At 44.6% G+C, this 19,926-nt stretch overlaps 1 protein-coding gene across 4 annotated transcripts in view; it reads right to left on the bottom strand.

Moving 5' to 3' along the window:
- The window catches only part of EVA1C (eva-1 homolog C), a 30,137-nt gene continuing 10,211 nt past the window's right edge, over window positions 1-19,926 (bottom strand). Inside the window, exons 2-8 of one of the 4 annotated variants that reach the window (XM_056494827.1) lie at window positions 16,926-17,149; window positions 13,486-13,609; window positions 10,481-10,633; window positions 3,094-3,237; window positions 2,557-2,628; window positions 1,848-1,940; window positions 1-1,005 (exon numbers count right to left, since the gene is read on the bottom strand). In XM_056494827.1, coding sequence (XP_056350802.1) covers window positions 611-1,005; window positions 1,848-1,940; window positions 2,557-2,628; window positions 3,094-3,237; window positions 10,481-10,633; window positions 13,486-13,609; window positions 16,926-17,149 — 1,205 coding nt within the window. In that variant the 3' untranslated portion in view covers window positions 1-610. The remainder of the gene's footprint in view (window positions 1,006-1,847; window positions 1,941-2,556; window positions 2,629-3,093; window positions 3,238-10,480; window positions 10,634-13,485; window positions 13,610-16,925; window positions 17,150-19,926) is intronic. The other 3 variants (XM_056494836.1, XM_056494845.1, XM_056494853.1) reach the window with 3 other exon arrangements.

Here is a 19,926-nt window from a genome sequence, read left to right as displayed (position 1 = left end):
TTAGATACATTACTGATTTTATTTTCTCTCCAACTGAAACTCAATCTGACTAGTCTTACAATTTTCAAGTGAAGATTGGGAACTGATAAAAAATCCTGAGACTATGACCTGCGTTCAGGTGCAGCTCTAACCCTGCTTTAGGATCAGAAAAATGAACCCAGTGTTTCCCTTAAGTACCATATTCTTAGCATGTGGCAATGTCAAGAGTCTTTTATGAAAGCAGCAGCCATGTTGGAGCTTGTTCTTCACAGATTTGCCAGCACAGGTGGCAGCAGGAGTGCATCTTGAGCAGGTCTGTTCTGATAGTTAAACACATCTACTTAAATATTTTCCACTTTTTTTTTTTTAATATTCCTAAACATGCATTTGGTAGTTGATCCCAAATTACACTGAAAAGTAATCCATACCATGAGTTAAAACTGTAGAGTGTTTTTCACAGAAGGATTTATAGACAGTCAAGGGCATGAAAACCTCTTTTAATTGTATATATTTCTTTTTATTTTACAAATCATTATATTCACTGATACACATGTTCCTTCACAGAAGGTACACTCTTTTTTTTTAATTTTTTTTTTTTTTAAAGGGATAGGTGTCATCCAAAATAAACCATTTATTGTTCATTAATATAAAATGTATTCATATTTCTAGGGGGTGTCATATCCAAACCACTGTTCATCCAAATTTCCTGTATGATCTGCTCCCTGCGCTCAATCCTTTCGGCCAGTTCCGCTGCCTCTGCTGAGTTATAACCCGAGTAAGAAGGTCTGTAAAGTCTGTCTGTCTCATCCTGGCTGTTTGAAAGGGACGAATCCTCCTCCTCCTCTTCTTCCTCCTGTTCACTGGTCTGGTAGGCTCTGGCACTCTCTGGCACCAGCTGATCCCTCTTCTTGTGCAGTTTCTGGATGTCCCTGGGACATGACACGCAGATCACCAAGGCACATAGTGTGAGGATTAGTCCCACGCAAACGCTGGACACAAACAGGAGAGCAGCTCTCTCAGGGTGATCTGCAGGCAAGAAAGCCAGGGCTTAATCACTTTACAAACTGCCAAGGCTGGTTACAAACGCCCAGCTGCCATTCCCACAGTGTTCTGTAGCTATAGGGCACCCAAACCTCCCGACACTCACAGCCCACCCCTGCCAACTCTGCCTCTCTCAACTGCTGGGCAAAAATCCAGTCTGTTTATAACACTGTAAAATAGCAACGTGGCCCCAGCCCTTTATGAGCACTTCAGTGCTGTTGTCAACCAGCTACCTGAACTCTGCACACCTTGCTTGGTCTTTCCAGCCATCCTGCCAAAACGAGCCTTGCCCTCACAAAAGGGCATGAGAAGAGCGGCTCTGGGCTCTGCAGGGCCTCGGCAGCAACTCCAGGCCAGGCTGCGTAGGGAGCACTTTTCTTCCTTTGCACTTTGTGTTGCTAAGTCACAAAACCTGCTTTGTCTCACAGCAGAGATGGCTGGGTTTGGGGTGGCTTTTTAGTTTTTTTTTATTTCTCCTCGATGATCCGTGTTTGCATGCACCCCAACAATTCTGAAGATGGATGGCTCCAGTGCTCTCTCTCTCACATCACAGGTCAGGGCCAGGTTTTCAGAGCTACTGAACAACCAACAGTCCCCATCAAAAATTTAAAAATGTCTTGGCTGCAGTTGCTAAGAGGGTTTGAATCCTTCAAGGCAAGGAATATTCCCTAAATATTATTTATGCTGGGATTGTCCACAAGATTGTGATTATATTGTAATATCATTACCGTAAACGTGGGATTAGTAGCTGTAATCAGAGTTGATCCTCCCTTTTCCCACAATGCCACGGTTTGGTGAGCCAAACAATCTCAGCCTCATTTTCCTACCTCTGATGTATGCAAATGTAGCCAGGTAGTTAGAGCTAACAATAGTTCCATCTTTCTCTGGATGTCTCGATTCCCTTGGATCAAGGTCGACACCTGTGGCACGAGGAGGTAAAGCAAATTCAGTGAAGCTACTGAATTGATATTCACCCAGTAACTTCTCAGCCAAAAGTCCACCCAGGCCAGTGCCGTGCTGAAGGAGCTGCAGAGCACTAGACCAAACAATGGCTGATAAGTTAAAGTAAGTATAATTAACAAATTATTGAAAATATCAGACATCTAGAAAATGGCAAATTCATTTAAAAGAGTCTATTGCTAAGTGAAATCCCTTGTGCCTATTCCCATTGGGGTTTCTGAAATAATTTTACTTCATGAAGCTTCACAGTTCTCCAATGGCCTTCCCAGCCCAACCATGCTGTGTGCTCTTGTTACTGGGGGCACACTTAACTCTGTGGCCTTCGAGAAGAACTGGTGTTGGCATAACTTGTAAAAGATTCTTCATCCTGAAACAGCTACACTTTCACTTTTACTCTTCCCAGCATGCTGGCTCTGGGCAGGCTGGGCAGGCCATTCTTCCTGCAGCGTTGCTGTGAGTGCAGGACTGTGCTCACATCCCACTCCCAGCCTGTCCTCTGCTCTCCAAAAGGGAAAAGCAGCTCTTTCAGCAGGGTTTCCACCTCTTCCCAAACCCTGTGTCTGTGGTGGTACATACCATCGTTCTGTTTGATGGAAGACTTGTTATCAGGGACCAGGGGGTTGACTGCTGTGAGGATAAATTTAGGAACTGAAAAGACAAATTGCATTCTGTTAGTTTTAAGAATACTCTCCTCAGTTAATTATGAATCCCACTGCTAATCCTGGGTTTATTAACTGGCTTTCTGACAGTGGTATTGAAGGTTGGACTTATCTTGGAGGTCTTTTCCAACCTTAGTGATTGTGTGATTTTTGAGAAGTCAGGGCAGCTCTGGGCCTGTGACTGGATTCACATTCCAGCCTGCTCCAGGAACATCAGTGCATCTCCATTCTCCTGGTAACCTGCCCCTTGTTTTCAACCCCTCAAGGGTGTGCCAACCAGTGGATGGTCCTGCTGTGCCCAGGGGGTTATTCCTGTATTTTATATGACTGCATCACAAACTTCCTGTGTTAAAGGGAAGTGATATTTAGGAAAGCTTGGTGCCTATATGTGGACTTGTACGTGTCTTTGCAGGCAGAAATGAGGGCTTGAAAATGGCTGTGCATTTGCTCTTACCACATGCATAGCTGACATTTAGGTATTTTGTCACTCCAGGTAGGCATGGACTTCCAAAATCCCGGCTAGTGACAATGATTTTGCATCTCTGTTTCCCGTAACATCTCTTCGATAGCACTCCCAGCGCTGTGTAAGACAAACAGTCTAAAAGAAAAAATACATACAATAAATATACAACACCCTGGTGTTATCTGAAGTGAGACCTGCTGGATGCATGACTAGAGATAGAAATCTGCACCTGATCTCAGGTGTAACTTTGCCTTAGCAGGATTTCGGAGTTAAATATTCAGATGTGTCAATGCAAGGAAGTCAGCTGCAATAAAAATGTGAACTTGCAGCGAGGTAACTCTCCCATGTTCCTTACAGGTGCGCACTAAGGGTGCAGGAAGAGTCTTGTTAAACTCCAAACAGGTGCCCAATGTAAGGTCTCAATGTGCCACTCAGATGTCTTGGGAAAAATAAGCACATCCAAATAGCTGTCTGTCTATTCCATCTCAACTCAAGAGAGATGAAATGCTGTTTTCCAGTCTGTTTCTCAGCCCTGGGTTACTGAGATGAGTCGACTGGATATCCAAGTTCAGTTCAAGTCAGGTGAGATCAGTTTTTATGTGTTGCAACAGCTCAGGTTACAGGGAAGTTGAGGGTATTAAAAAGTAGCTTTTGATTTACTATGAGGAGGTCAAAATGAGCTCAATATTTAACTAGGGAAACATGTGGCTTCCAAAAATGGGTTTTGCACTGGAGCTGAAATTATTTGAGTGGGAAAGTGTGTGAGTCACACTCTGCTTTGAAAAAAAATAACATCTCTAAATGTGATTAAGTTCTCTGTATCCACATGTGCTAAACTCCAAGCCACAGAGCAAAAAACACCCTGTAGTTTTGATTTCTAAACAGAAAGCATGCAGAAAAGACAAGTTAGGAGCAAGTAATCCTCCTCTGAATCTTTCTGCATCGCCCCACACTGTGGCTTTCTGTGTATGACAGATGTGTCTCGCTCTAGAGGTCTGAAACAACATTCTCTGGGCATTAAAACAGTCCCTCTCCTACAATAAAGGATAGCCTCCAGTCACCTGCCTAACTGCTGAAGCTCATTTGTGCCTCTTTAGATGAAGGACAAACACTGTTTGCAAAGACACTCCAAAGATTCCCCAAATCTGTTTGAGAAAAACAGAAGGTTTGAGACTGAGTTCTTGATATTTAATGTGTGAAAATGGGGCAGATTTGTGATTTTTAGACTTAACTCCCTGACACCATCACTAAATAAGTCATATATCTGGGCAGAGCCATCAGGAGATACTGGGCTGATCTGTCTCGCAAAGGGCTTGTTGGTTGATTTGGACATGGATTTTAGGAGAGAGCTCTTTGACTTTTCAGAGACCTAAAATCCCAATACCTGTGTGTCTGAGAGACTGCTGAAAATGCAAGGAAGGGCTGACCTAAAGCATTGGGTAGTTCTGATTAAGTAACTTAGCAGTTGTAGTTTCCCTCCCTGATAATTCCAAATGAGTAAGGATATATTTGGATAGATGTTTTAGGCAGTCAATAGCTTACTTTGGCAGGTACAAAAACAGCTGGAGAGCATCAGGAGGAATTGTCAAGTGATTCATAAATTAATGGATTGGGAGCACAACAGCAAACTGGCAAACTGAGTTACGTTTTCTGTAGAATTTCCTGCCCTGGGAGGTATGCTCAGAGGAGTAGCTCCCAGGAGGGATGCTGTGCTGATGGTTTTCTACGTATTGAGGGATATGGCTACATGAAAAATGTTATGTTTTATTTTGCCTTTGCTCATGTTTCTGTGGGATGTAATAGTTTCTTATCATTTCTGTCCATGTTGGATTTGACTCCTCTCCCTGAGGAGCCAGTCATCGTATGCCTGCAGGTTCTTGTCAGGCCAGTTTTTGGAGAACCTCCCAAAGCTTTCCTGGTGCCACAGGTGAGTAAATGCAAACTGTGGCCTGTTTTATTCTGCAGGACAGGACAGATGTTACCTGGAAGGTCTTATAACATAAAAAACCCTATTTAAAACTTTCTGCGTTCTGAAAAGATTTTGTGCTTTAGTGATTCAATAAAAAAATCCTGTCTGGTTTACATGCTACCTCTCTGGTTACTTGCTACCTTTCCACTAGGAATCCCAGCAGCTATGATAGGATTAACTCAAATAACTTACCCTCCTCCTGGTCAAACACCTTTTTCCAGTAACTGGATGAAGAGAGGTCAGTGCTGTGTTTTGAGTAAAGGAATCCCATGGAATGGCCCCAAAGAAACCGTAAATTGGGAGATGAACATAAATATGCAATGTGGCTTCTTTCTGACTGAGTGCTGTTTGGTCTACACAGATATCCCTGGGGCTTGTTAGTCTGCTACCAGGCGTTTCCAATAACCTGCCTCTGGAAAGGCAGATTGCTAGAGTGCTAAAAGGCTGCTGGCATCCATCGGTGGCAGACAAGGCAGCAATGTGTGGCTGGGAAAACACTCCATTCTCCACGCCTTTCTCCCCAAGCTGCTTGTTACACACCAAGACTGTTGGTGGGTCTTTTGTACCAGACACTGCTATGGATGGCACAGGGACACGGGTGTCAGGACGAGGTTCTTAATGCAGTAATACACTATCCAATCTGACTGCAGCTATTTAATAGTTGGAGTAGAAGGCCTTGTTTCTGAAGGAAAGGCTCTTTCAGCTCCCTAATTAGCTTTGTTTGGGAAAGTTTTGGCATGCAAATAGCATGCCATAAATCATGCTGGCTTTAATGAGAAGTAATTTGTCTTCTGGTTTCTTAAAGCTTCTCTCAATTCAGACCGGAGGAGCTTTCCCTCCCTTTCTTTCCACCCTGCCACACAAAACCTGCAGGTGATGGAGCATCTTGTGCTGGGCTCCAGTGACAGCATCCTGTCCCACCCCCTCCAAATGTTTCCAACTGCATTTATCCCCAACTGCCCCTTACTGCTTTATGTGTTCTGGGCTGTGCCCACCCACAGAAGAATAAGGAGCTTGCTTTTAAACTGAAAGCAAAGATTTCACACCTCCAAATCAGGATGGCTTGTGCTTTGTGGAGCCCAGATATCCACTGTGGGGACAAGAACTGACAAGGGGAGATGGGAGTTTGGAGCAATCTAAGGCTGCTGACTTCTAAAGAACAGTTGCTGTGGTAATTTATGCAAGAGCATGGCACACAGGATCCTGCCTGTGCATCAGAAAAGGGCCACTTGGGCTGCTGATTCCAGCAGAAACACACAATGTGATCGGCAGCACTTTTGTACAAAAAAAAACCCCAAACTTGTTCTCTCTCTCCTCCTTGCACATGTGTGTGCGGAGGGGGGGATCCATCCCACCAAACACAAGGGGCAAGAGACAAGCGTGGCTCTCCATTTCCTGACAGCAGGAAGCAGACTCTCTGCTCCTGCATTTGCACAGGCAGGAATTTCTTGGCTCCTTTTAGACTTGAGGGCCAAGTGTACTTTTCCAAACCTTCCACAAATGTGAGGCATGAAAAAATAGACGCAAGAAACCCTGAACTGCTGGTAAAGAAAATGTTACTGGTTGAATTGATGTGTGTCTCAGCACGCTCCAAGCAACTTCCACCAGCCAAATCTGATCTTCCCTGCTCATCTCAGAAGAAAGTTATTCAGACTCTAAAAATGGTGGCTGGTCTCTTCCTCCCTTCAAAGAATCACTCCCCATTCTGCCACTACTCAGAAAAGCTCTTCTTTTAAGGGAGTTTTGTCTTGACAAAATTCAGGGGGTTGTTTTGGCAACATTTATTGGGGCAAAGGGTGTAAGGGCTCCTGCTGGCACCTCTTGGGGCTCAAAGCACCTATTAAGCTTCCCAGTTTGCTTGGGCTGACACAGGCAAAGATCTTTTCATATCTGATGTCTGCACATAGAGCTGACTTAAGGGGTTTTGTGGTGGAAGCAAAATTGAACTATTTTATCCTTATTTTTGCATCCACAAAATTAATTTCTCTCCCGTGCCCAAAGTGCCAAGGCAGTGTGGAAATATTTCCAGATCTGCCTGAAGCTGCTTGTGCCTTCACTGCTATCACTTCTGCTCTCAAGAGACCTTTCCAGGGGACAGGCTCACACCAGGCAAACAGTACATCTTTTAGTAAGAGACAGAAACCAAAAGCTTTTCAATCAGTGAGTAAGAGATATAAGGCCCTTTGAATTGGCTACAATATACAAACAAACAAAACAAACAAAAAGAATCACAGCATCATAGAATCCTGTTGCATTAAAAAAAATCCTGCCACCTAGTTGGACTGGAAGGAACCTACAGGATTTTGAAAAATTCCCCTTGTGTGACTTTCTCACCCCTTCCTCTTTTCAGAATTCCACTGGGAAGAGGAGACTAGGACAAAGCCCAGCCCCAGGGTATGCCATGGCACAGTGCAAGGTCTGATGAGAGTTTGTGAATTCTCCACTGCCCCTCTCAACCCTCCAAAAGTGGGAGGGCTGTACTGGACAGAACCCCACCTTCCAGCAATGAGAACCCTGACAGGGGTGTAATTCAGGGCTCTGCTGGTCACTGGTACTTGTCTGACCAGACAATGTGCATCCAGAGGAATTTTTGGGAAGGATATTGCAGTGTTCTAGTTTGCAAGTTGAACCTAGAGGCAAACCACTACCAAGCCTTCTGTCAAGTATTTTCATGTATTAGCAAGAATAATTCAGTATTTGAGAGGTGTTTGTTGACCTCAGTCTTCCTGGTGCTCTCTTTGATAACCTGTTCTGACACAATTCTTTACCTTCTGACCAATAAATTTTCTGTTTCCTCATGCACATGTTAGTACAAATATAAAAGAGATAATGAGTCAGGGAAGGCAGCAATTCACACAGGAACAAACTTCTGTGGTTTCCTGCTTTGGTGCTGGGCTTGATGGATTCCTCTAGGCAGAACCATCTGCTACAGAACCACAACCAGGATTTTCTTGTGAAGTTTTTGGTAGTCTTAGTAAAACAGAGAAGTTGCTTGCTGGAAATTCTGTTACAGTCTTTACAGTGCCAGGCATTTGGACAGCTGCAGAAGCTGGTTTTTTACCATTAAACTGGCTTAGAAAACCAGTTGCATGAGTAGATACTCATGCTGAATGTGGAGGTGAGGCTTAGGATCCTACAAGTGTTCAAGGCCAAACAGATGTCTCCCATAGCAGAGATGGATTTATATAATTTATTTCCTATCTGGAAAAGAGCCTTTATGCCAAAGAAATGTTACGTTTTCCTGAGTTCCCTTTGAAACTAAGGTCTGAAAATCTGTCAGCTGATTTGACAGGTGGTTCACAGAAAAGCAATGCTTGAGAACACATCTGTCCCAACCCAAAGCTGCTGTTTGTCATTGCTATCACACATATCAAGATGTATCCGAGATCTGGAGGAGTATCCAGTTCAATACCCAGTACACCTGGCAGGACTGTATCAAGTATGGAGAGATGCAAAACTTTTGAGCTCACCAGAGACTTTCTGGGCCTGTCATTAGTACCTATGGGTGATTTCTCTTCTGCATAGTGCTTAAAAAAATGCCTCACAGTTTCTCTGTAATGCATTGGAATGGCTTAAGCACTGCCCTGAGACTGAGTTGCACTAAGTGAGCAGAAACAGTAATGGATGTTTGTTGGAGCCAATTCAGCTTTTGGTACAAACATAAATAGGTACGTGGACTCTGATTCAGGAAGGAAGAGCTGTCTCAAGGCATTACATTCAAATTACCACTGTTTTCCCTGAGAGAAAGGTGCACAGCCATTGCAGAATTCTAATCATGCACCCATTTTCATCTGTAGGTGGTTAAATAACCACACAAATAAGGTTCAGGCTCAAGACAGATCTGGAGTCGATTTGATCTGGCTCCTAAGTGCCAAGTCTTTTGTGATAACTGAATGTGAACTCCCACGCCACACAGGGGCTTTTGGAAATTCCACCGCCTGCAGAAAGTCACTGGTACCATGCAGGAAGAGGCCAAGCACTTCCATTAAGTAGTAGGAAATCTATACAAGGATCTACCTTCTGTAGATCTACTTTGTGTTTGTCTCAGGTTTTCTGCTCTCTCCTATTACTAGTGTCTTAGGCTGCTTTACAGAGCACAAAACCAGTGCCAGCCAGAGTGTTGCTGCACAGGTGCTTGTACACAAGGGCCACAGCAGAGCTTGTTGCTTTTGCGAATTCTTTCTCTTTATCCTGGGAAACTATCCATTAGGAAGGGTCTGCAAAATTCTGATCTGTGACCAGTGAGTGCTAACTTTAGAGGAAGAGAGTGATTTTGAGAGGTCAGTGAAATGCAAGACCCAAGTGCGGTGACAGCCTCTCTTGATCAGGCAAGACGTCTCTGCCCTGCCTTGTGCCACCTGTTAATGCCACTGTAGTAAGTGATGTGGGGGTCTGTCAGAGACCTGCTAAAATATTTTCTCCACAGAACTGACAGGCACAGCGCTAAGTCTGTGTGAAGGCTAAAGAGAGCCGGTGTGAAACACACACCTGGCAATATTGAATAGATTCTTGTCTAAGAACAGATTGAGATTTTCAGCCAATAAGTTTTTAATAGTATCTGTGTAACTAAATAGAGACATTGGCTTTCAGAAAAAGGGCTCTTAAGATTAATTGTTGATCTCTTGATGTTCTGAGATGCTTCTCATAGATGACACATAAAGCATGTTTCTTAGGAGCAATGTTAAGCCTTTAAGCACAGGGCTGGCATCAGTCATGGAAGCCCTTCCTTATGTAGTACCAAGGGCTTTGAACACCACACTCATCTCGTGCTGGCCTTCTCCGTGGTGTGAAAAGTTACCTTCGGTGTCACCACTGAACTTACTATTCAGTTCAGTACTATGTACGTCGGAACATTCCTGACTTGGTGCCAGAGAGAAGTCCCAGGTACATTTAACTTTCTAGTGTGCCACCACAGCCTTGAGGTCTGGTCATACAGCAGCATCTAAACCAAAGGCCCTGCCTCACGGACCTTCTCTGTACAGTGTGCAGCTAAGGCAGGGAATATCTGGCAGCAACAGGTATCGGAGAAGAAGGAGCAGTAAGGCACAGTATCGTGACACTCAGGTCACCTCGTCATTGTCAGAAGCTGGAGGAAGAAGAGAGGCAAACAGCTGATATTCAGTATATGTCGCCTACATTCAAGACAGGCAAGGGAACTAGTTTTTGATGCTAACCATACTAAGAACTGGTTACCTCTATGAAAGCTTATTACTTTGCTGCATTTCTTTCTCTATGTTCCTCCCTCATATTGGGCAGTTTGTTTGAGTTTCAGAAATAATCTCTCTGACATTTCTGTCACTGATGCTTTCAAAACACCATTGCTCTTACACCTGAAGTTTCTCCCCAGCTGTGTCCTCTCTTCCCTGTGCTCCTGCCTAGAGAAGGTCCCTCAACGGTGCCCAAACATACCAAAGGGGGGTGTGTGCTCCGCCTTTGTTGAGCAGACGCTCTCCTCGTGTGCCCATCTGCCGTAGGTGGCCGAGTAGATGATAAGGAACTTGGATTCCTGACAGTGGAGCTTCAGTTCCTGGTTTTCACATGCTGATTTGGTTTTGTATTCAGCTAAAGTAGAAGCAAACAGCAATATGATAGCGTGAGGCAGTTTAAATAGCTGGACTGTTAATAGCAAATAGCAGCAGGACAGAAACCAGCTTTCCTGCAAATGCTGTTGCAAGTGACACATAGCATCTGTACAGCCAGACACAAAGTCAAGAGCAGAGTACTTCTTCCAAATGAATTGTGCCCAAGTGACTGTCTAGAGTCCATGGCTCCATTTTGAACAGAACAGAAAACCCTGATTTTGCCAGTCTCCTTTCCCAGTGGAATACCTCCCTGCTTTCCTGCCTTTCTCTCCACTCCTGCTCAGCAAGAGAAGCTTCATCCTTCCCTTTTGTGTCGGCTCAGGACACTGTTGTGTTCTACACGTGCCTCAGCTGCCTCTGCACACTCATCAGTCAGGGGCAGGGCTGGCAGTGCTCAGTGACAGCCATGGCTGAGGCACAGACTATGGGAGGACAGAAGGCCAGGACGGGGTCCCCATGCCAGCCAGACTGCGCTCTCGGCTGTGTCTGCATTGCTCCACCAAGGTCAGTGGGTTTCCCTAGGCAGCACTATGCAGCAAGGGCTCCTTTGAAAGTTTGGCTGGCAAAATGGTGTGAACTAGGAGCCTGAGAAAAATCCACCCCCTCCCATGCTCAGCTGGCACAGGCACCCTGGCAGCACCCTCAGCAGATGTGTGGAAGGCACTGAGCTCATCTTCATGGCTTATCCCTCCTAGGGAACCCCTTTAAGTCTGCCACCTGGCCTAAGCAGTCAGTCTGTTCATGGCCTTTTACCTTCTTAAGTCTACCTGGTTGAGCTGTAGTGCCAAACCTTTTTCTGACAGATAAGGCCAGGGAAGAAGAGCTTATTCTCCTCCATTTTTTTTGTCCTCAAAAACAGGAAATGGAGATTCCTGAGCTGAGCAGAAGAAAAGGGAAACCTTATTGTTTGCGAGTGGTGTCCCTGTGAGTGGACGGTAAATGCTAGTTCTTCAGGAACTGGAGAGAGAAAAACCTCCTATGTACTCATGAATTAAAATATTATTGTTTCATCCAAAACAGAACAGATAAAACAATGGGCCAGTGTTCTTGGTAACAGTCCGAGCTTATTAACACCCACAAGCTTGAGTGTAAAAAAGAGTGATTTTGAAAAATATTTTGAAAACATTTCTGAAAACATTTTGAAAAATACTTGACCTACTGCAGGTTGTGACTTCTGCAGAAGCACCTCCCATGCTGTGCACACATAAATAGGCCAAAAACCTGGGGTCTGTGCCCAAGGACTGACAGCCTACAGCTGGACTCTGTGTCTGCCTGGCTGTGCTGGAGAGGCTGTGGAACTACATATAACCCCAAGTGGTATCAGACAAGAAGAGCCCAACATAAACATCTGCAAAGATAGGGCAGCAACAATTCTAAATACATGAAAAACCAAGGGATTTAGGCAACTGCTTAAGTGCTTACTTGAAGGCAAGGAGACTGCAAAATATACTTGAAGTTATCCTGAAGTGATTTCCTGAGTAAGGATGTTTTCCACTGCCAAGACTAACAATATTGGTATCTTACCTACAAATACAAATTTCCTGTAACAAGAAATCATGTCATTTGCAGTGGAATTGGACTATTCCTCAATTCTGAAGGCAGCAGTTGCTGTTGAATATGCTTTTGACCAGCTGTTTTAAAACTCCAATCACAGAAAATACTATATACTCAAAGAAGCTCATCTCCCATGGGAAAAATATTAAGTAGCTTCCGAAAGTAATAAACAGGATCCCAATCCACTTTTGATTAGCAAAAAGAGTTAAACTGTTCATCTAATAAAACAGACAATGAAAATTTGAAATTTCAGACATTTTCTTTCCCCTAATGATTGGCCCAGTGTATCTCCCTGGGAATTCTTGAGTCAGTGCTTTACCAAAGGTAACATCTTCCTACTCCACTCCATCTCTCTGCTCTAACTCCCACTTTCCAGTGTGAGCTGGCCTTTCAGTTTGCTTGCCACCTACTCCTGTTCTACCACTGATGTCTATCTTAGTGCTCTGATCAAAGGAAACCCCCTTAGTGCTTTCTCCTTTGCTTGTGAGTTGATATTTCTGTGTTGGCTGGTGAACATACCCATAAATCATCATTCACCTGTCTTCTCTGGGACCCATTTCAGCCACACTGGGAATTCGGTGCCAAAAGAGCTGACCCCAGGCTCTGGAAGCTTGTTCTCATATACCATAGCAACAAGGAGAATGATTACAAACCACCAACAGAGGCAACCTCATGAGGATGTCTTCATCATTCTTCCCCTTTCTCATGTTTACCAAGTGGATTCTCTTTGAGACAAGATTTGTCCCTTCACATATCAGCATCGAATACCTGCACAGAGTACAGGTGATTCTACTGTAAAAGCCTCTAACCAAGCCAGCACATGTATCTTCTGGCCACTATTCCATAAACAGGAGGTATTTTTGAATCTTTGAAAGCTTTGGGCCAAGCTCCTTAAGTATTTTTGCATATTCCTTCCTAGGGTACGTTCTTCATTTGGATCCTTAGCCCAAGCACCTGGTTTTGCTCTTCAGTTCTTTCTAATAGGACATTTTCATTGCTATCTCACTAAAAATAATTTCCATAACATTTTTTCCTTTCTAGTCTGATGTCTGACATCTGCCCCTGCCAAACTACACTGGTCATTAAACTGGCAGCAAGCACCCTGAAGCTGCAAACACAATGGAGAGCTAAGGTAAAGTAGAAAAGAACAATTTGTTATCAATCCAAGAGCCCCAAAACTTCACATGGATTTATGCAAAGCCTTGTGCAGTGGCATTTTAACCAAAACAAGCAACAAAACACGCAGAGAAACACATTTCCCTGATAAAGATTACTTACTAGGTTTGCATTTAAAGGAGACAAGGAGGAATTTAGTGATCCCTGGACACAGATCAGGCCCAAAAACCCGACTATTGACAAGGAGTTGGCAGGATCTCAGGTTTTGGCATTCATCCAGTACTTTCTAGAACAATGGGCAAAAAGGATAGTCTTGACAACAAGGTATGAAGCTATACAGCAATGAAAACACTTAGTTGCACTTTGTTCTACACAGGAGAGAAATCACAACTTTTTGGCTTTGAACATGCAAGAAACATCTCTATCACTGGATCTAGGCCATAGCTCTACTGGACTTGGAGTCATGGCCAACTTTATGGGAACACATTCATCACAGCCATGCTCACAGCAAATTAGGATGTTACCAACTTGCTGTTGTTTGTCACTTTTCGCTCTGGCCCTGGGGAGGCCTGGGGAGGTTGGCCTAATTCCCCTGAGTGCCACCACAGCCTGGGTGGTGCAGAGCCCAGAGCACGTGGGAGCACACTGAGCCCCCAGCTGTCTCACTGACATGCTTGAGGCACTCCTACACTCCTGAGCACATTCATGGGAGTGCAATGTCCAGGGAAAGCATGGCAACCAAAAAGATGTCTTTTTAATCACTTCTTCTTGTCTGCTTATGTGTACCTGAACATTCTCTGTATGTAATCTTCACTTGAAAGAGTTCTGAGCACAACTCGAGCTTTAAGCCATGTGTAGGACCTCTTGTTTAAGGGACACTTCCTTCTTGCTTGCAGTTACTCACATTTTCAGGTATTTACTTGACTTGCCACGAGCGAATTTCAGAATTGGTTTGATTGGATACCACAGATGGGCAAGTTTATCCTTAGCCTTCTTGTCTTGTGTTGTGGGGTCTTTTTTAATGCTGTTCTAAGGGCAAATCTACTCCAAATTTATTGGCCCAGCAATATATTCTGGTTCTTACTGTGCATCTTCCCTGGGAGTGGCAACAAAGGAAGGCAACAAACAGGTCAGCAGTGTTATACACAAAGGGTTGTGTGGGCTCTCTCCCAGTCTGGCAAAAGGCCTGAGTGCTCACACTGGTGCTCCCACTCCAGCTGTGCTCTTGGAACTGTAGCTGCAGAAAATACGAAGACATTGCCAGGGCCAGTCTGTCCTGTTTTTAACACAGTCACAAGCCAAAGCACCTAAAAGCACCCTGTTTAAATGCAGCAGTGTATTTAGGAAGTTCTTATTCACCTCCAAAACTCAGTTAAGAGAGGGCTTTTCTGACACTATTTTTGGATAGCCTGGGTGGTTGTGCACAGGATTCATGATGTTTAAAATCACAGCAGGCTATGACAAAGGAGGGTCTCCAAGTCACCCCACTCTAAGCAAGAGTGACTGTAATAAACCATTCTGATAGTTTTAGGCAGTCCCTCAAAATCTGTGGGAATTTTTGCTTCGTTTCTTATCAGAAGAGGTGTCAGTCATACCAGCTTACAAATCTACCACTGGGGTGGCACAAGCTGCATTCCTGTTTCCAGGCTGAGAGAGCTGGCAGTGGCTGGATCTCTGTCATCACTGAAAACTGGAAACTTTCCCTCCCAAGCAGCAATGACACACATTGGCAGCACACTGTAGTGATCCTGCAGCTCCCATTGGCAAAGGAAGCGGACATGCATCCAACACTTTTTGAGCATTAAATGCATTCTAAAGAGTTTAAAAGGGAAGGAAAGCACAGCAGACTTAATTTTATCAGTCAATTTTCCTTTTACAGAGTTGCAAGTCAAACAAATAACTCCTCCTTAATTGGGATAGTTCTGGAAGGGACCAGTGAAATTGAGTTATGTCTTTAATAAATAGAGATAACTGCCCCCTACTGAGTCACCTTCTGTTTGCACCTGAGCTGAATCATCTCCTGTGCATCTGTTTGTATTTTCTCCTGCCTAATATAAACAGCAGTTGCATTTTGTGTCATGATGCTGTGCTAAAGCATGCAGCCACAGAGCAAGCAACAATACTCAAAACAGCACCAGGCAGTTACTGTCTCTAGCCAGATGCAGCTTTGTGGTGATCCCCCTGACAGGAGCTCTATGTAATAGGTGCCTGTGGTGCTTCCTCCCAGCTACAGGGCATCGTCTCACCTGCCTGGGCAGACTGCAGATCCACTTCCAAAGGGAACGGCAGGAGGGAGGAGGTCTCTGGTGCTCTTTTCTAAGAAATCAGGTTACAAAATGTGTCCCTTCTCCTTAACAGAACTTGAGCTCTCTCAGATGCAGAGCATTTGTATCTCACACAAATTCATGGCCTTGCCAAAATGTTTTCATGCCTTTGATCAGTCACAGTGCCCAAATGAAGATGGTAGTTTATACAACAGTTACCCCATGCTGTGTTTATTATATTCAAGGAAAAAAACTGCCCATGGAGACCTCACAAAGGCACTCACAAGCCCAAAATAATCATTGGTGCTGCTTTGCTGCAGTCAGTAATGTAACATTAAGGATGCATCTGGCCTGCTGTTTTTGGCGGGGAGATGTACTTTCACATGGCCCATAGGTCATGTCTGGAATGTCCTCAAAAATTGCAGTACATCATGGGCAAGTCACACTTATAAAATTGCCCTAATATTGTTTCTAGAGAGAGGATATTACTGCCAAACCACTTCATAATACCCTTCAACTCAGTAGTGGTGGGAACAGACATTCCCTGATGTCAAGAAGGAACCTGTGGTCCAGAGACACAAATGTTGCAAACTCCATCAAAACTTCCCTTGAGCATTTACAAGCTTAACCAACAGAACATGTTCAGATTCCACTGACTATTCATTTTTGCAATGATTTACTGAATTTGGAACAGCACTGAGTATTTTCCACTAAGATGAAACAAGCCTTTGACAGCAGTGTAAGTCAGACCTCGTTACAAAAGTCTCCACAGCAGAAAGTAATAATTGATGAAGTATAAATCATTTTAAGTTATACTGAAGCAGGCTCAGCAAACAAACCATGGGATGTTGCTGACACAAATCAGGTAGTCACAGAAATGCAGGTATCTGCAGAAATTCTTGAGATTTGGTGTTTAGCTGTTGCTGTGCTTTTTCAGTGAGGGATGACAGGCATGCAACAAGCCAAATCCCAACCAGGATGTCATCTCCTTCACTGGCTTTTTAACCCCGCTCTGTCCAATGCTTGTATCCTCCCCTGGGGTCAAGGAGGGCCTGTGTGATAGATTGACTGGTCAATTCAGTCATGACTAGCCCTTGAATGGAAAGGAGTAGACTGTTTTAGGGAACTTTAAGCATGGGGTTTCCAAAGCAAGATTCATCACAACAGAATGCAATCTTCAAAGCTCTCAGAATCCTCTGGTAACACCCTGCTGTCCAGACGAACCCTTCCAGCCGTAGCACTTTTGGTGGTAAACTGCCATAGGTACAGTGTTGTCTCATTCAAGGCTGAGAACACTTAGACAGAAAGGGCAGGGAAACCATCAAAGACATTCTGTACCTTAAGAACCTTTACAACCTGCGGTACCTGCAAAGAGGTGGGTGCCACACAGTTCCTGGGTTCTGTCATCCTGGCTTCAGGCTCCCATGCACTGCACATATGGGGGTCCTGCCCATAGAACGCTGACTGAACACTGATGGTTGAGTGCCGAGGGCAGTGCAGGCTCAGGTGCTGCCCGTCACAGGCATAGGCGGTGTGATTCTGCAGGAGCTTCGTTAGGTAACCTACAAAATATTCAGCTCTGTTACGACTAGCACAGGAAATGACAAGCTCGTTAGATAATAAGAAAACCACAGTCAGTCGCTGGAAAGGGCATTGTAGTCAAGGTTATACTTCTGGCCTGCAGCCACCCAGTTCTCTGAATGGGTCACCCCTTACGTGCTCACAGCACTCGGGGCTGGAAAACACGGGTCTCGTGGCAGGGAGTGCGAGCCCTCCCAGCAGTCCAGCAGCAGCAGGATGTGTTGGACGGGCAATACGTGGCTCAGGCCCTTGCCAGTCGTGGCTGCTCTCAATCCCAGGGTGTGGCTGCAGCAGTCACAAGGGTATTACTGGGTTTTCTGGGCCAGGTTCTTGCATTCCAGCTGCCTAAGGTATTCCTTATACATCTGGTTAAAAGGATGTGCTGCACTTTTGGGCTCGTGGGCAGCTGTGTTTCACATACTCATTAGTATAATGGAGGGAAAAAAAGCCCCTCACATTTTCTTGTGGGAACTTTTTCTTGTTGAGGCTGAATCAGGGGCTTTTTTGTATCAGTAAAACAAAAAACAGTTTTCTCAAAGAAAATACTGAAAAAGAGTTTGCTCCTTTCAATTAATAAAAATTTTGCCCTTTAAATAAAATGTGAAATTTAATTTTCACACTTGTGCCCTTCATATACTTTCCCCAAAGACAAGCAATTTTCAAAAAGGTTTGTAAATAGACACTTTAGTACTCCAAGCAAAAGATAGGAAAATCATATAATCATAGAATGGCTTGGGAGGGAAAGTTCCTTAAAGATCTCCCAGTTCCATCTCCCTGCCATCTTCCACTAGAACAGGTTGCTCAAATCTCCACCCAGCCTGGCCTTGAACACTTCCAGGGATGGATCAAGCATTTCAGTTCTCTGGCATCTTTACTAGCTCCAGTTGTGCATCTGGATAATGAAAGTCAGCTTCCCTATCAGTTATGAAGCCTCCATTGTTATCTTTACTGTTCCCTGTCTAGAGCCCAGGGGAGGGCAGGAGTCAGGCAGATGCACCTTCCAGCACAGCTGAGCTGTAGGTGAGCTCCCCACCTCACTGCCCTCAGTCTGAGCATGGCCACTGGGACCGGGACAGAAAAAATGTCATGCCCTGTATTTGCACTCTGGATCTCAAGGAGACCAGTCCAGCAGCAATCCCCACCATTTCTCACAGGTTAGAATAAATAACCAAGCCCATGACCAGATCCATCCCCTACATTTTCTTTGCAATTGAGATCACAAATAATTGAAGTTCCTTGCCAGAGCCCCTCTGTCAGCCCGCGCCCGAGAGCTGCCGAGTGCTGCCAGGAAAAGGGGCCGAGTGCCCGGCGGCGCCCAGGTGACTTTGCAATGGCCAGTGCTGCAGAGGGGCTCCTCTGCTGTTCCCTGAGTGCCTTGAAGGGCCACAGTGGCAGAGGATTCAGCCCGACGTGAGCTGTGGGCACTCAACACCCTCAGAGATACCACCCAACATTTTTCATCATTTCAATTCTTCAGGTTTTAAGTTACTTGGGGCCAAGAGTGCTGTATACAAAACAGTCCAGTATTCCCTAAAGAATATCAGCTATGCTGCGATTTGGATGAGTTCCCTGGCATCTTAACTGCTACTTTGATCCTGTAAATTCCTATTCCAGAATCTAAGCACCTTTCTCCAACAATTGCAACTATTCAATCCTTTAAGAAAATGTCTTTATTAAAAAGACCTGCTCTGATTCTGTAGGAGCAATACGGTTCACTTGTAAAAATGACATTAGATGGACTGGTGAAAATAACCATAATTCATTTTCTTGCTCTCCAGCCTTCCAAGCAGCTTAAACCTGATTCTGCTGTTAGTAAAATCCTTGTGAATTTGCACACAATCAAGGATAAAAATAGTAATGGGAATTGCTGAAACCTAATGTTCTCTGATAAGAGGAGTGGTGACACAGTATCTAAATTGTTCATCTCACAAGGCAGAGCACATAAACCTGTGTTTTTCATTACTACACACAAAGACACATGTGGAACAGTCAGTCCTCTGCAGCTCACAGCCCATGCTAAGGAAGGATTCCTGCTCTAAAAGTCATTATGTCCTCTTACCCTTCTCTGAAAAACTCTAGGTTCTTTCCTGTCCTTATGCTGGCCCTTTCCTTGTAGCAGGGCACTGTCTGTCCTGCACTCAGCAGTTTTCTCAGCTGCTGCTGCTTCTCCTCCTTTCCTGGGAAGTGTGGGTTGTAGTCACCCTGCTAGAATCTTCACCTTCTTGAGACCGTGAGTATCTCTATATTGTGTACTGACTTCTGTCCAGAAACACATTTTCCCAGAGGGAGCAAATTCAACCAGACAGCAGTATAAGGTTGGGGGAGGATCTGGTGTGATCTCTACCAGTAATAACAGCCATAGTGATCAGAAGTGAGGGCATTGAGAGAGCTGAACTCCTCCTGGGGCAGCTTCCTGTCCTCTCTTTTTCTGTTTACTTCGTCAATATCTGGTGTGAATTTCAGGAAAACTTTTTTAACTGTCTTAATATGGGAGCTGGAGGCTGTTCCTGGATTACAGCAGATCTCCAAGTCCTGGTCCTCTGCATGTCAGGGAAGCCTAGCTCCTAGATGGCCAAGGCGATTTCCTTTCCATGAAGAGCAGGGCAGAGGGAGGGCTGGAGCACAACCAGCATGGATAGAGTGAGGTCATGGCTCTGCGTGCGCTTGGGCTGGGCAATCAGAAGAGTTGTGAGAAACTCTCGGGGTTTTTTACCCTGAGCGAAGAGAATCATAACCAGACCCTATAAAAAACCTTAGA

This window comes from Oenanthe melanoleuca, chromosome 1, assembly GCF_029582105.1.
Source record: "Oenanthe melanoleuca isolate GR-GAL-2019-014 chromosome 1, OMel1.0, whole genome shotgun sequence".
NCBI lineage: Eukaryota > Metazoa > Chordata > Aves > Passeriformes > Muscicapidae > Oenanthe > Oenanthe melanoleuca.
This window is presented reverse-complemented; position numbering and strand designations above follow the sequence as displayed.